The sequence below is a fragment of the Plutella xylostella genome, chromosome 27, assembly GCF_932276165.1.
Source record: "Plutella xylostella chromosome 27, ilPluXylo3.1, whole genome shotgun sequence".
Taxonomy (NCBI): Eukaryota; Metazoa; Arthropoda; class Insecta; order Lepidoptera; family Plutellidae; genus Plutella; species Plutella xylostella.
This window is the reverse complement of record NC_064007.1, coordinates 4,638,026-4,655,942: the sequence shown is the minus strand read 5'-3', so window position 1 is coordinate 4,655,942 and position 17,917 is coordinate 4,638,026. Positions and strand designations below refer to the sequence as shown.

The 17,917-nt window shown below is 36.7% G+C and overlaps 1 protein-coding gene across 1 annotated transcript; it reads right to left on the bottom strand.

Moving 5' to 3' along the window:
* Positions 1 to 978: 978 nt before the first annotated feature.
* LOC105381169 (glycine receptor subunit alpha-4) lies at positions 979 to 13,076 on the bottom strand. The gene is made up of 9 exons (XM_038110207.2): positions 12,868 to 13,076; positions 11,976 to 12,114; positions 10,323 to 10,506; positions 9,419 to 9,645; positions 8,997 to 9,079; positions 8,340 to 8,474; positions 7,537 to 7,713; positions 1,879 to 2,084; positions 979 to 1,202 (listed from the first exon to the last, which is right to left on the bottom strand). Exons 2-9 carry the CDS (start codon positions 12,071 to 12,073, stop codon positions 1,026 to 1,028), a joined length of 1,287 nt encoding a protein of 428 aa, XP_037966135.1. The 5' UTR covers positions 12,074 to 12,114; positions 12,868 to 13,076; the 3' UTR covers positions 979 to 1,025.
* Between the last annotated feature and the right edge of the window lie 4,841 nt (positions 13,077 to 17,917).

Below are 17,917 nucleotides of genomic sequence, written 5' to 3'. Positions count from 1 at the left end.
TCGTATGGCATAAATCTCGTTTAGTAAAAAGTTATTTCGCATAACATTGTTTAGCCTAATAATGGTATGGCCAAATCTTGAATAGCCTAATAATGCTATGGCATAGGTTTATACAAAAATAGTAATAATATTCGTTTGGCTTTAACTTTGACGAAGCGTCTCCCTACATAGCGCAAACTGGTGCCTTGTATTGTTTCCGCTGTTTGGAAAACGCTCCGCTCCGCTTCGCTGCGCTCCGCTTTGGTTTTGATGAACATGTGCACCTAACACGCTCCTCCTCGCTTTGCTCGTCGTCGCACCTATTTTTAGGTTTCGATCTCATGGGGTTTGTAATAATTATATTGGTCGTTTCTTTCTTCTTTCAACTTTCGATTTTTTGATCATACAATATCGTGATTTTCGGGATGTAGGAGAAAAATACCACAATTCCTACATTTACTACATACTTAATATATTATTTATTAAGATAACATTAGGAGAAAAAAGATTATACATAGGTATAGACGAACATAAATTTGAGCAAACGAAACTTAGGTGTTTAAAGATTGTGCCTAAAGAGTTTTAGACGAAACGAGCCTTATGCCACATAAGTCTTGGCAAAGTGATGGTTCGGCCAAAAAAGTTTAAGACCATACGAGTTATGCGAAATGAGTTTTGGTCAATAAAGATTATGCCATATACATATTTAGATCTTTTTTACCTTCTGGGTTAGATAAATATTTTATTTCATGGGTAAAATAAAATACTTTTTACATTGTAAGTGATTTAGAGGTATTTTATCTTATTTTAAATAAAGAGAACTGAAATGTGTCGTAGCATTTTATTTAATTTTAATTTAATAATAACATACCATAATAGTAAAGATGAACCGTTACTAAATTAAAATATTCTTAATTAGGAAACTAGCCTATTAATTAATTAAACACTACTAAAATTCTTATGCTGAACACTTTAATTATTACGTAATACACCCAAAAACAATGTGAACATTTTTGTACTTTAACCCTTAACTCCTAAAGACTATTCTACAAAAACGTAGACCAATATACAACGTTGAGTATGAAGAATGAGAAAGGAAAGAAAAAACGAGAGAATCGGTCTATGTAGACAGCGGTCTCCCTGCCGTTGCAAAATGTGTCGTATTGCGGTACAATAGAGGCGGATGTGCTGGCTCGCGGATCCACTGAATTTGGGAATATGTGCTGAAAAAAAAAGTATGGTTAGGGACTCGGTAGGTACGCTAATAATAGAGTACTTAGGTAAGTACAGTAGTGTTTTTTTCCTCAGTGGGTAAGTAATTAATTACTTTAATTAAACTGCCTTTATCTGCCGGCCCTGACCCCTTAACATGAATTTTCATCGTGAACGTGACGTGAAATTACTCGATGAATTTTGTGGGGAAATTTTAGTTCTGCTACCGACCGCCAGGGGCGCTGTTCATATTTTCATACAAAATTACGAGTAATTTCATCGAGATGAATTCTACTTCACGTTCACGATGAAAATTCATGCTAAGGGGTCTGAAGATACGCATTGACCGACCGGCAGTTTGTATCATTCAGAATACCGTAGGCAGTCGCACTTCGCGTGCGATGCGTATTGAACCCATGCGGTCGGTCGCACAGTCAGCGAAGCACTGAACGCGTCCTTACTTTTTACATAATGTTTCACATAAGTATAAAAACAAATCAACAGTCCAACCTAATGTCTACCACTGTAGGTACCAATGCATAAGGTAATAATAATAATCTTGTAACCGAAGTGTTATTTGTCGAGACGTTTCTTTTGCACTGTCACTCGTCCACATTTTGTTCAATTAAAAAAAAAAATCTAACCTTCAATTAAGTACCATAACACTGCGGATCCCTAACCACTCACCTTAAAAGCGTCCATATCTTGCGCCAGGTCCTCATCAGAATATCCCTTCATGGCCTTCGTGGCCACAGGGCCCATGTAGTTGTTGACCACAGCGAACTCGAACAGAGACAGGAACACAAACACTGAGCAAGATGACATCCACACGTCTATGGCCTTCACATACGACACTGGCGGCAGGTTCTGCTGTGACTGCGTGTTTTGGGTTGCTGGGGAAGGAATGAAATTGGGTGTTAATGTTCATTGTAGTGTTAGTAATATGGGGGAAAATCCGAATGTCTATCGATGATAAATTGACTGTGATATTTTTTTTCAAATGTGATACTTAGTTCTATTTTATAATTTAATTCAATTTTTATATTTAATTTTTATGTAATATAATAATAGTTAGAATTCCTCTAGCTAGATGGCGTTAGTTGGTGCGTTCTACATCGCGGTATGGTTGTGTTTCGCCTTTATTAGTTAGCCATCCTCATTTTCATAGATATATCAATTATAAAAAATACATATCTATTTTTGGGATGAGTCACTTCACGTAAGTGATTCATGATCCTAACTAATATTATAAATGCGAAAGTAACTGTGTCTGTCTGTCTGTCTGTTACTCTTTCACGCCTAAACTACTGAACGGATTTGAATGAAATTTGGTATGCAATGCTTATGGTCTAGACCCCGAGAAAGAACATAGGCTACTTTTAATCCCGGAATTCCCACGGGAAAACTTTTTAAGGCGAAGTGAAGCTCGCGGGAACAGCTAGTATTCTATACAGGGTGGCCCAAAGAGTGACGTCCAAAGGAAAATGTTTGATTCCTTAGGTTAAGGGGTAGCCAAATCACCCCCATGTATGTTCAGCAATTTTTAGTAGTTTAGGAGTTATGATTTTTTTTCCAAATTTTCTACGAAAATCGACCTCAGTGGATTAATTATATTTTATTATTTTTTGGATAACTTTTTTAAAGCATTTTTTATTTTTGTGTCATCCTCTTAAGTTGTTCTTTTAACCATAAAAGTTTCAGCTTCCTAGCTGTAATGTAAGTTAGTTATTTTTTTATCGAAAGTTCGAACTATATCATCGAGCTAGACTGCTCTGAATTTTCAACTTGAAATTAAAAATTTAAAAAGATATTCTCATGGTCCCTTATTAATTTTAGAAACTCCGCAAGGTTACAAAATAACATAAAAATAAAAATAAACTATTGCTTAATAGGGTATTATTTGCAGAAAAAAGCCTTCAAAGGTACCTGGGTGGAAATTACCTAATTAGTAAATTGTTTCAGAAAGTTGAAATATTCCTGTTATGTCATTACTAAGGTCTAATTAAGTTAGAAAATGTATCAAATTAAAGGGAAAATTAAATTATTTACTTTTTTTTTAAATTTAAGTTACATTTTTAAATGTAAATTCTTAGAAAAATGTTTTAGTCTGAGTAGTAAGATTTATGAGATAATTTTATTATTAATAATAAGTAAATAAACTCTAATAATTATTTTACACATTTACTCACAATAAATTTTCAAAATGGCGTCCTCCCATAGCAATACAAAACCTACATCTATGTAAGAAATTTTCTTTAAGTCGCCTATACGCTTCTCTGTTTCATTCAGATGTAACTTTTTGACAGATGTCACATTTTTGAGAAAAGGTACTTTTTTACATGTAAGTTTAACCTTTTGACAAATGTCATAATTTTTACATTTGTCACTTTTTTGACTAAAATATTTTTTTTTTGCGTAGATGTAGGTTGTGTAATTGTGTATTGCTATGGTAGGTCGCCATTTTGAAAATTTATTGTGAGTAAATGTGTAAAATAATTATTAGAGTTTATTTACTTATTATTAATAAAAAAATTATCTTATAAATCTTACTACTCAGACTAAAACATTTTTCTAAGAATTTACATTCAAAAATGTAACGTAAATTGAAAAAAAAAGTAAATAATTTAATTTTCCCTTTAATTTGATACATTTTCTAACTTAATTAGTCCTTAGTAATGACATAACCGGAATATTTCAACTTTCTGAAACAATTTACTAATTAGGTAATTTCCACCCAGGTACTTTTGAAGGCTTTTTTCTGCAAATAATACCCTATTAAGCAATAGTTTATTTTTATTTTTATGTAATATTGGAACCTTGCGGAGTTTTTAAAATTAATAAGGGACCATGAGAATATCTTTTTCAATTTTTTATTTCAAGTTGAAAATTCAGAGCAGTCTAGCTCGATGATATAATTCGAACTTTCGATAAAAAAATAACTAACTTATATTACAGCTAGGAAGCTGAAACTTTTATGGTTTAAAGAACAACTTAAGAGGATGACACAAAAATAAAAAATGCTTTAAAAAAAGTTATCCAAAAAATAAAAAAAAACATAATTAATCCACTGAGGTCGATTTTCGTAGAAAAATTGGAAAAAAAATCATAACTCCTAAACTACTAAAAATTGCTGAACATACATGGGGGTGATTTGGCTACCCCTTGACCTAAGGAATCAAACATTTTCCTTTGGACGTCACTCTTCGGGCCACCCTGTATAATCTATAATCGGTACCCATTCCTCGTACATTTCACACCTATCTTACATTTTACCATTGTTTCCATTTATGGTTAATTTTATTTATATCATAGACTTAGGGCGTCTTGCACAACAAAGTTAAATAAAATTAAATAGTTTGTCTCTTGCTCTGACAGTATAATGTCAGAGCAAGAGGTCATAGATTTAATTTTATTTAACTTTGTTGTGCAAGACGCCCTTTGTATATACTAGCGTATAGACGAACTGACAGCTCGATAAAACGTGACCAATTTTGATTTTTCAGTGTGTGCATTAGCTAGTGATGTACCTTATTCTTCACTTTGGAGGACCATCGATAAGTTATTGAAGTTCGATGTTCGACTCTTGGAGAGAGTTGTTCCATAGACTGTTGTCCAGATTATAATTTTGACATAGTGTAAAAAAATGCATAAATAATATTAAAAACACATTTTTCATCGCTCCCTATTTTATTGACTTTTAAACAGAACAATCTTAGATATATCATCTGTCTGACCCATATTACTGGCTCTGCCTCGGATGGCCGTATTTGAGATGTTACCACATATTTATTTATTTAACTGGTTCATTACAGTTTCGTTTCCTAAATTATTAAGTTTACATTCATTCTTAAGTCGAATTGCAGCAAATGGTAGAGTTCTTCTTTGGATTCCAACCAACGCGTCCAACTAATTTCAACCACTTTCGTCTTATTATAGTATCTATAGAGGGAATCTGTTGGACAAATTATAGAAAATAATTAGTTTATGTATTTGTTAAAAGATGTACCTTGCCCTGACAAAATGGTTCAGATACGAGACGGTAAACGCAAGCTAGCATTTATTTTCATAGGTAACATTCAAGATAAAATATCGATAATGATATCGATTAATTTGAGTCAATCCCTAGCGTACATGTAAAATAAATTGATGAAAAATATATCCACTAAAATCATGGAAATTATTAACAAATGGTCTTCCACATACACAAAATATGAAAGTAAACAACAGCATTGGCATTATTTTATATTTAATACAGGATAAAAGACAAATTTTAACCAAAAATAAACTGGTCGTGGCAGTGATGACTATTTTGGTATTTACCTGTGAAATGTGCAATTTTCAGGATTATTTCTATGATTAACGCCACAATCACTCGCAGAAGATGTTACCATTGTTGAATACAATTAGATTTACTGAAAATAAACCACGATGTACGCAAAAAATCCAAAATACTAAGGTGTTGATTTTCCGCGTGCCCAATTGTGACGCACTGTCATTCAAAACCAGTCAAATTTTCATTGGATTCGCTATCCTTTTCCAACTTGCCAAATTTCCGTAAGGGATTTTCTTCTCTCTCGCTCGCTTTGTTCGTCTATACGCCAGTATATACTTTAGTCTATGATTTATATACCTATATATTGATATCGATTCTGAAGGCGGAAATTTTAAATTTAGAGACGTCAAAACCTTAATTTCTTTGTTTAAAATTCGACTCTATGATTGTTTCCGTAAATGTCATTTTATGCTAGCAATTTTTTTAGTTTGACAGCGTTAAAATTAGAATTTCTGCCTTCAGAATCAACATCATTATTTAATTTATTTTATCTTTATCTATATAGAGATAAATTTTATATATGTACGATGCGTTACAATGGTCTCCCGTGACCGGCATTTGTTTCATATGCAATTTCCTACTTTATTAATACAACATTATAGTTCATAAAAAATATTTTTTATGATAGCGAACAAGTGCCAGTGTCGTCGTCTGAACTACAATGTAGTGTTAGTGTGAGGCCCCATTAGTGCGTTGCGCTGCGTTGCGTTGCGTCTCTCTAAGAGCGAGGCCCCACTAGATCGTCCATACGTCCCAAAAATGTATGACAGCGACGTCGCTGCGACGACGCAACGCACTAGTGGGGCCACGCCCAGCAAGAGCACACGATGCGTTGCGGCGGCGGTGCGGCGCCGGCGCGGTGTCGCAGTGGGCACACGAGCGGTGCGGTGCGTGGCAACGTTGTTATGCCGCCCCGTGTCCTTCCTCGTGACGCAAAAGGACTGACCGGTGCCGCTCCGACGTCGCAACGCATTCACCCGCCACCCCCCGCTTCGTCTCGGTGGTTGTAAGTCCGGTGCGGCACCGGAGCGCATCGTGTGTATGCCACAGATATTTCTATGTAAAACGACGCAGCGACACCACTCCGGCGCCGCACCGCCGCCGCAACGCATCGTGTGCTCTTGCCTTTAGTGTCTGGCGCCGTCTCGTACTTGGCACGGGTTTAGTGACGAGACTTCTTTTGCCGGAATCGGAGAACGTTGCGTCCGTTCCAGGCAGTGAATCAGGTGTGTCTTTGGAACGCTCATTCCCAATAATAATATACTTAATACTTGATTTTGTGCTAGTAGGTAGTAGGAGTAGGTAGGCAGACAGAGAGAATAAGCTGCATAAGTACCTATACACTTTTTGAGCTATACACTTTTGTACCTTGTTAATCTGTAACCGCCTATAAAATTCATTGAAACATCGAGGGTTCGTCAATTTGACAACGTACAGAAGTGCTGTATAGCTTATGCAGCTGACCGTAAAATTTTAGAGTAAGTGCTTTGACCACTTTTTACGCCTCACTACAACTTTTGCAAAATAAAATAATAAATAAATAAATATGTGGGGACATCTCACACACGGCCATCCAACCCCAAGCTAGGAATAACCTGTGATATGGGTGTCGGACAGCTGATATATCTACAGAAATACATAGATAGATACATACTAAATATAAATATCAACACCCATAACATAATATAATTTATCTACAGGGTGTAGCAAAAAGGGTATACTAAGCCGAAACCTACATGTTCAGCATGGTATATCTAAGCCTGAAACTGAAATCAGAATTTGAAAATTCGCGAAATAAAAAAAAACATTTTCCATAGAAACTTTGTTGGTCACGTGACTTTTTACTATTAGTTTTTTTTTTCGCGAATTTCCAAATTCTGATTTCAGATTCGGGCTTAGATATACCATACTGCACATGTAGGTTTCGGCTTAGTATACCAATTTTGCAACACCCTGTATAACTTCCATAACAAAATTTATCTATAACTTCCCCCATCACGATCATGACTTACCTAAAGTCAGCAAAGAGGTGACTCCAAGCGTGACCCTGGCCGGGATAGCTTCCGGTTTGATCCAGAAGGAGATCCAGGACATGACGACGATGAGGGCCGACGGTATGTAGGTGTGGAACAGGTGGTAGCCCAGCCGCCGGCGCAGGTTGAACACGATGGCGAGGCATGTGAAGTTACCTGGAATAGATGACAAAAGTGGTAGTTAGTTTGTGGCCAGTTGTAACAGATTGCTGCTGAAAATTTTGCTTCATCATCATCATCAGCAGTCCGTAATCGTCTACTGCTGGACATAGGCCTGTCGCAAGGAGCGCCACAACACCCTATCCTCGGCTTTATTCATCATACAGCATACAGCTACATACTAGCTAAAACGTCGCTCCAGCGGGCCGGAGGGCGTCCGGCGCCCAAAAGTAGGTCTGTGTATTGGAGATGTCCACTTGAGAACTTGTCTACGACCAGTCGCTATTGGCTACCTCTCCTAGGTCGTCTAGCTAGCTAGATAACTCATTTGCCCCACTGGACATTGGTTGTTCAGCAATATTCAGCATACAAGGCAAATTCTGAACAACTTTTGTTATAATGACCTTGTGATATCTCGAAAAAAATATTGTTTCTGTGACTTTGTGTATGGTGAGTAGTTTTAAGTAACTAAAGTAGTTCAGAATGTAGAGCTCTGTGACCTACTTTCCGTTGTGCACCTACGAAAGACTCAACCTGTATGTTGATACCAAGTACTGTACTTGTTATTCTATGATGTTGATATTATGACCGGTATATAATACCTATATCAGATAATGACATACCTGTGGAATACTCGATGGTGCAGTCCGAGGTGTAGTTGTTGGCGATGTCCAGCTGAGGCAGCTCGATGTCGGGGTTCACCACCAGCGGGTCGGTGAGGTTCCAGATGAACACCAGGTCGTGCACTGTGTGGGACACTGGAAGGAGGAGGGTGGTGTTAAGAGTACGTCGATGAAACACGAGTGCTGAGCTTGTAATGGTTTTTATTAATCATCTTGCATATCCAGATCTAATAGTAATACAATATCTGACATCCCCCTTCTTATAAGGTTATGCTGGTTATACTGGTGATTATAAAGGCTGGTGAGCCTCGTTCGTTTGTTTGTTTTTCGTCAGTATAGAGTAACCCTCCAGCAGTGCTTCATAGAGGTTTCAAAGACCTGTGCTTATTTATAAACTACAGCAAAGTCCTGAGTAAGTATATGTATAATAAATAGTATGTAGAATTATACGGGGTGTCCCCAAAGGCATGCCTTAAAGGGCGGATAGGCCAGCTCAGGAGTGATCATATATAATATCGCAATATGATCTTAGTCAAAAATCGATAGGTACTTATCGAGATATTTTCACTTTTAATAATAATAATTAAAAAAAAATTGAAATGTCGGATCAGCTTTTTTCGTGCCATACATAACGGAGAAGGTAAAGATTATACTCACAACTTTCTATCATCATGGAACAGCTCTGTGTGTCATGCGGGTACGTCTCGAACTTCATAGCACAGGACAGCACTAGGGTCAGTCTGAAATTAAAAGATAGTTCATCTTTAAGCCGTGAACAGAAAGCTAGAAACTTATAAATAAGCTTACTTTTCCATACTTTCCCGAACCAGCGCTGATAAGCGCGGGACAATAAAGATCTATAACATTGTTTAAACCATACAAGTAATTTATTACTTCAATTTAATTGTATTCAACAGGCAAGAAACTTCCGTCGTGTAAATGACGCCTAATACAGTGAGTGTTTCCCTACAGGCTATGTTGCCGTATTCATGTATCATGTATCAGCAAAGAAACAGAAAAATTGCCCCAGCTTAATTATGCTCAACCTAATAACCTACAAATTTCAAACTCCATCTTACTTAGACATATAAAGCAGCGTCTTATCATGGTACAGCCACAGATAGTGATTCGGGATGCTCATCTCATGAAAGGTGACCTTCTTGGCGTTCTTGAAGAAGCAGTCGGGCCTCCAGATGCTGTTCAGCCACTCCACGTCCAGGATGCGATACTCCTCGTGCATGTTCTCCGGCAGGCGGAGGCGGGGGTCGCGCCACGATTGTGCGAGGAAGATGTCGGCTACGTACGTCTGCGAACACGGTGGAAGAGATCGGTATAATACTCTTTATTTATATATTTTATTCTTTTATTGCACAATATACCAAAAGTAATTACGTAAAAGAATAATAAAATTTACAAAATGAAACTTAATTAGGGCACACAAGGCGGTCGTATCACTCAAAGCGATCTCTGCCAGGCAACCTTTGGATGGAGCGCTGTTGCGCTATGATTCTATCTCGTTTCATCACAGCTCTCCGTAACGTCGTAGCCTCCTATCTTATGCTGCTACCTCGTTGAAGGTTGCTGTATTTGGCAAAATTGGTATTTGTCGTACGGCAAATAGGCAATACAACCGTCTACACATGGAGCCAAATACGAAAACAGTAAATGCACAATATTTGCCATTTGTTTGCTAGCAGAAAGTAGCGTGATCTTGTGTTGCCATGCCAGTATATTTTTGCGTGTTGGCCTATTTGTCTCCGTAAGCCGGCAAATACGGCAATAACTTCGGCTTATATAGTGTGTTGTTTTTTGGACCCGACAAACTTTAAGGGTGGATTCTATGAGTAATTTTATCGAGAAAAAACCCCCATATATGGGGGTCTAAAACAACACACTGTATACTAACCACACTAACTACTGACCACATATGTTTTGGAAAATACCCAACTACCAATAGCCAAGTGGGGAAGCAGCATTACATACCATGCTCTCCTCATTAATAGAGTCCAGTGACAGCACCGTGACGTGGAAGTAGACCACGGTGGGCTGCCCCAATAGCTTGGGCGCGCGGTTCTTGTCGTAGTACTTCGCCTTAATAGGCAGGATGTCCCGCAGAGACAGGCTCGACTCCCCCTTCATCTCGATCTCTTGGTACGACGCGTTGGTTCTGTAAGTTACAGGTTTCAGGTATAATGAGTATGTAGGTACTAAGCTGGAGCATCCGCAGTTGACCTCGCTTCAGTGATCGTAACTGATCATTGAAGTTAAGCAACACATGGTAGGTACGGTCAGGTGCAGAGAAACCTGACCCCCCTCTCATAGTAACAATGCTTCTGAAGGGTCAGGTTTCTCTGCCCCTTACTGTACATACGTTCCTGGTTGCTTTCGGCAGCGTTTGCAAACATCTGACAGTCGGCTTGACCAATTACCCGACAACTCTCTCAGGACAAGCTTGCTTGTGATGGTTTTGCCACTGCAATGGGGAGTGGTGGGTTTTGATAATGAACCTTAACTTACGATTACTCGTTCGTTTCTCACATTAGGTATAAAATAGAATATACAGGCTTAAAAGGTTCGTTTTCAGGCTGTGGTTTAATTGTCGATTTGCCATCTTCTTTTGATGGTTGACTTGGTTAGCTTTGACTGTTTTAACATAAGTTCAGCATAGCATATTTAATCCAACCTGGGTCAACAAGAGGTGATATTTTTTCAGTAAAACGCTTGGTGGTAGATTTTCAATCGATTGCCATTTGTTTGGCTTCTTTACCCCAACAATGTTTTACTCAAGGGCGTTGGAAGATTTTACACAGATCGGTAGATTACGTCAATTTGAGGTGTTTGAATATGATTTGTATAAGAAGGTATAGGTACTATAAAGGGAAGGACGTATAAAAGGAAGTAAGCAGTTAATTTAATACATTAAGCACTTAAGTTAATTCGAAGATCATCATCACGACCCATCACGTCCCCACTGCTGGGGCGCGGGTCTCCTTCCAATGAAGGAAGGGTTTTAGGCCTAGTCCACCACGCTGGCCTAGTGCGGGTTGGTGGACCCCAACACAAGCAAGTTTGTCCTGAGAGAGTTGTCGGGTAAGTGGGCAATTCGACTGTCAGATGTTTTCAAGCCGCCCGAAGGCCTCTGACTAGGCTTAACGACTGCTGCCGAAGCAGCAACCGGGACCCACGGCTTCGTGCCGTCCGAAGCAGTCCAGAAAAGAACCACTTGAAATCGGTCATCCCATCCAATGGCTGACCGTGACAGTTGTTGCTTAACCTCAGTGATCAGTTACGATCACTGAGGACTGCTCGACTACGGACACTTCTATCGATTGCGTATGACATAATTTTAAAATACTAGAACCCGTCCGTTTTTTTTTCTAATATTGCTGGTTAAGCTTTGTGGAAAAGAATATCATGAACTAGAAATCATCATCATCACAACCCATCACGTGTCCACTGCTGGGGCTCGGGTCTCCTTCCAATGAAGTGAGGATTTTAAAATAAATAGGTAATAAGCTCACAAGCTCACAACTGTAATCCCTAAAGGGGTGACTCGCAAGCGAACCACTCGCCATTTAATGAAAGTAGGATATTTTTAATTATTTTGGGTACAAAATGAACTCAAAAAATACTTACAAAAAATTTACAGCAGCATGAACTCTTCCGGATTTGGCACTTTTCAGTAAAACAACTAAAATGGACACGGAAACCCACATTTTCACTATCACATTCATTATTACACACCATTTAATTTATTTAGTCTTCATTTTACGCCCTAGAAATTGCCAATAGGCTTAAATATGTGTATTATTATATTAACACCTAAATATATAAGGGCTATAGAGAAAATTACTATGAAAAATGCTTGCTCTTCATGCATTATTATGTATTAGGTAAAATATTTTGAATCTTGCCACAGTAAACTATGATTTATTTGATATAAATAGCCCAAAACTGCAATATTATTTCCAATACAGATGAGCAGAAAAACAAAAATTTATATTGAATATAACACAACTTTAAACACTCTTTAAAAAAAAACTAAGTAAGTATCGTAAGAAGGCCTGCTGGGAAACGAATATATTACATTATATAATGCAATGTACAAGCTTAAATTTTATAAGCCAGTTAAAGGGGTGTGAGAATGAGTCACTGATATACCTATATATCTAACATTATATATACTAAAATAGAATATATAATGTAATCCCATCGACGATGCAAAGTGAACAATATACGTTACGTTTATATGGCTTCCAGCTATCGCTTGGCATCCCTTTAGCACCTTTTACTTTGAAAGTATGTCACAGATAAAATAATATGTAGGATTGTAGGTATAAGTAGGTGCACAACCTATTTATTAAGGTATTATGAGATATTCAATTAATATGATCTTTTTAATAGAAAATAAAGTTTATTAAGGGAACTTCTATGGCCTGAAGTGTTTGTAATTTCGCTCTTCAAATTTCTATGCCCAAATATCTAGACTTATTTTAAAAATCTGTCACTTTTATAGTTGCAATTTTACCTAAAACGCACTAGCCACTATCACAACATTTTAACAAAAATATTATTTTGATGTCTGGCACATTTTTTAAATGAAAAACTGTCTTATGTGTACGAGACATGAGTCACGCATTTCAACTGAATTAGCTGAAGGAAATCCTTCAGCTACCAGTGACCACTGGTTCACAAACTTTCAGTTTTTAACAAAAAAAAACATTTCTACATACCGCTCGCTCTCTTTATTTTGTAACCCCGCAAAAAAATTAGTAACTTTTTGTACAGTGAGCACTGAGAGTAGTGACTGTTTGTATTGGACGCCGAATCTCAATATAATGTAGTAATTCATTAATTTTATTGAAATGTTATTGTATGTTGTATAGTGATGGTATTTGGAAAAATACTTACCTTGATTACACCTACCGAGAAGAGTGGCCACCATGCAAGTTTCAGGGTTGCAAAGTTCTATGAAAAAATAATTACTAGCTCAAGAAAAAACCTAAGAGTACTATAGGACTCTTTATAGAACCCTATACCTACACTTATTTGATGAATTAAATTAAAGATAGGTAAATATACTATTTATACACAAAGTCAGAAATAGTTTCACAAAAATAGAAGGATGTTGTAGATGCGGTAGTAGAAAGTTAGTCTGATTTTTTTATTCTAAACTTAATTATTATGTTTGAGAGCCATCTTCACTTTGTTATAGGTATTTAATTAGTTAGGCTGTATAATTATGGTATAGGTAGATAGTTACAGTAGGCTGCAATGAAACCTGACCCCCTCTCAGTAGCAAATAAGTCACTCTAGGGGTCAGGTTTCTGTGCAGACCACTGTACATATTATTGAAAATATTTATTGATAAAATAGCCAAGAGACACGAATAAACAAATTTTAATTTGCTTCTCTATAGAAACGTTGATAGTCACATACATAATTTTTGACGAATTTCCAAAAGTCCTATCAAAAACTGTTTTGTTAGAATTAACAAAAGCTGTTTGTGAGAACCTTTGTCACGCCTTGACGTACATGTCTTGCGCCCCGTGCTAGGTGACCAAGTGTTTTTTTTTCAGTGTTCTTCCTGTCGTTAGGTCAGTGGACCTCATAATGAAAGTAACTCAGTATGTTGGGAACATTCTCCTGCCAACGGGAAGTACACTAAAATAAAATTCCACCCTGTATACGTATAGGGCACTATAGCCACGTATAACTACTCGTAACAGGATTATTAGTACGACTGGCCGAGTTTATTAAAAACCTTGTGCCATTTTCATTCACTCGTGACGTGACTTAGGGTGAATTCGTCCAAACATCACGTTATACGAGAATAACTATACCGGAATAAAATTTATACGCGAGTAAATATCCAGGATAAGTACATTTGCATTCTACCAAGTTATACCATGATTAAATTAAATGAACGAGGAACGAAACTGTAATGCAACTAAAATAAAAATAGCTGCGTTTCAAAGCATGCAATAGAAATGACATTCCAACTTAGTTTGAATGGATTATAAAAGTATGAAATTGTTTATGTTTTAATATTTTATTCGCTGTTGTTATTCGGAGACTTTGCCTTTAAACGTACTTTTGTTTATGTTTTGACAGATGTGTTTATATGTCATTATGACGGTTTTCTAATCAGCTGATGTGCTGCCGCCATTACAAAATTACTCTCGGATAAGCTCGTTACACGGTCAATTTTGGCGGTATAACATTTTATTCTTGGGATAAGCTACTTATCTGGGTTTCAGGTTTGGTAGAATGCAAAATCTGCTTACTCGCGAGTAACTAGTACTTTACTCGTGAGTAAAAAGTTACTCGACGTTGGTCGAATCCACCCTTAGTTTTTTAAATATATCACGATGAAAAAGTTCCTGTGAGAAAAGGAACGAATAACGATAAATAAAGAAACATTTTAAATCCGTCTTCTGCGATATTGAAGTGTATTTAATAGCGCATAAGAATATCACTTATCAACTATTGTGTTCCAATTTTATTAAATGTTTTGAGAAATTAAGGCCATGAATTTTATTGGTGTCGGCATTTTATAAGTGGAACTTTTTCATTGCTTGCGAGTGTATACTAATATATATACTATAATTATAATATTATATAAGCAAATAGTAACTTTGGTCCACGAGTTTAACTTTGCTACTAATATAAATTTAGCGATAGAACGTTCTATAAGATTGATATTATAGAAGGAAATTTAGGCATCATGATAATCACAGAATTTTGTAAGTCTCAAGGCTCGGTTTTGGTTTCTTGGAAGATCTAGGTATATACATATACCTACCTATGATTAGCATTAAGTATATTATAAATTTAGCATTAAGTCCACCCTTTGTACTTTTATTTATGATATTTGTACAATAAAGAGTTAAATAATAATAATAATAATGATGCCAATTTTCTGAATGTTGGTACCTAAGTATGTCGGAAGCTTTATGTATACTTGGTTCTGAAATGTCGGTGAAAATAAATTTTTACATTTTAATGAAGACGATTAGCTCCAATTTCACAATTGTCGATTAAATCGTAACGTACGTCGTTGATCAATTATACGTCATCTCCATACTAAATTCTTGACAGATGTGTCAAAAGTCAACCAATAATACCTGGTAATGCTCTAAACGACTATGCAGAAATTGGCACTAAGCCAGTCAGTTCGGTCGGCGGTCAGTTATCGACTGTGTAGGGTGGGTAGGGTGCACCGGGCATAATTTATTATTTTATATACAGAATTTAATTTTATATATTCAGATCAAGGGCACGGTTAGTGAATTAAGTGAACATTTAAGATACCTAGGTACTATCTGTACATTTTAGTGATTCCTATTCAGTGTAGTTTCCGTATCAGACGCCGCGGCTCCTGCACCGGCATGTTAATCGGATCGACGGTACAATAGACTATCTGATTGAATTATTAAGGTGCCTAGTCTAAGTCTAGACTTTGTATTACTTAAGGGGAAGGTATCGTCAGACAAGATTTCTTTTTAAATTAAGTATACAACTTGATGGGACTGTGATCTCACAGATTGTAGGTATTTACTTACATAATAATAAACGCACACAAACATACACTTTCTTTCTAGAATTGGACTTAAGGGCTTATGATTAATCAAGCTTTTTCATAAAGGCTGTGCGTTTTTTTCCTAGCACTTTATTTTTGCAGCAGAATTATAGATAACATATTATAAAAAACCAAGGTACAAAAACCAACTTTATTTTAATTTATTAATCAATTACTTACCTACGTCACAAAATAAGCTTCTCCTTAAGCCAAAACTAAACGCAAAGAATACAGAGTGCATTGCCGAAAATCACAGAACAATCTATTGTATTTGCATACAAACGGACAGGTCAGTCTAGACACTAAATACGTGGCCTGAATCTTTATATAACAATAATGTATGTACTAATGGGGTACCTAGGTACCTTGCTAGGTAACGTGGCATTGAATAGACCTTAGAATAACGATAGTAAGTAAATATCGTTGCATTAATCCTAACTTAATTTTAATTTTATTTTATTTTGTTACTAATGAATATAAGTCAACGAAAAATGTTCCTATGATTAGTCTTAGTAATTTAAACATTGTTTACATTTGTTTTTACTGTAAGTGCTACCTACCTTCTTTGTTAATATTATACCTTTTATAACCGGTACACCGGCATCCACGACACAGGCCGAGCCTAGTGTGGAAGCCACCAAAACTCGTAAATTTACTAACTCACACACTTCCAATTTAATTTCATAATATTGTACTTACTCATTTAAATTCATAGGTGTTTAAATAAATATTTTTGATTTTTGATTGATTTTGATTTTTGAACTAATATTATAAACGCGAAAGTACTGTGTCTGTCTGTCTGTTACTCTTTAACGCCAAAAGTACTGGATTTGAATGAAATTTGGTATACATGTGGTTTAGGCCCTGAGAAAGATGGGCTACTTTTTATCCCGGAATTTCCACGGGAAAACTTTTTAAGGCGAAGCGAAGCTCCCGGGACCAGCTATTCTATTCTATTCTCTGTGGGGGTGTTAGTACCTGCACCTGGCTCTCTCGAATGGAACCTTTGTGCATATCCCCAAGGTCTAAACTGCCTTCCTAAGCTTGGACCATTTCCCCACCACGCTGGTCCACTGCGGGTTGGTGGGTTCACATATCTAGATGTGCTAGATCTAGATATGCAGGTTTCCTCACGATGTTTTCCTTCACCGTAAGCGATGGTATACATTGTACTTAAGTTAAAATAACTCATTGGTACATGTCAGCGCCGGGATCGAACCCGCATCTCTGGCGTGAGAAGCGGGCGCTTACCCGACTGAGCTACCACCGCTCCTACTCGCGAGAACAGGCAGTAGACGAATAAAATTTAAACTGATAACTGTCATTATTAATTTCGCTATGACATTAATTCGTTATTAAATGAGCGTTGACATCGCTTTTGTACAACTTTTTGTATGTAACCATAATTATAAAACGAAGCCTTAGCATTTACTTACTTATATTTACACACTTACCTACCTGTGTGGCCTGACCAGACCCTGTAAATAGCCTTTCTTTAAACACTTTAACTCCTCGACTTTCACAGCATCATAAGGTATAAATTACTCACATACGCAAATCATAAAATCACATTGACATGTTAGTACGTCTAGGGGTCGATTCTTTAGCCCATTCGTCTCAAATTTTTACAGTGCTACCACAAAAAACTTTAAACACTGTTTAACTAGTGTTTAAAACGAAATTTGACAGATTTTGTAGGCGTTTGACAGCGCTAAACACCTGTTAAATATTGTCTAAGTTTTTGTGGTAAGGCCCTTAATGTTTAAATTATTGCTCGCGAGGATAATGGCGTTTTTATCGAGATGAGTGGCACAAAGGAGAATAATACGTAGGTATACAGTTATTTGGACAAAATTCTAAATTACATATTTTAAAAAGTTGGGATCATTTGGTATCTACAATTTATAAGAGGAAATTTTCCATTTCTCGTGATTGTACTTAAATAACCTGTCAGAAATATTAATTTAGAATCAACCCCATGTTTGCCTCTAGGTAC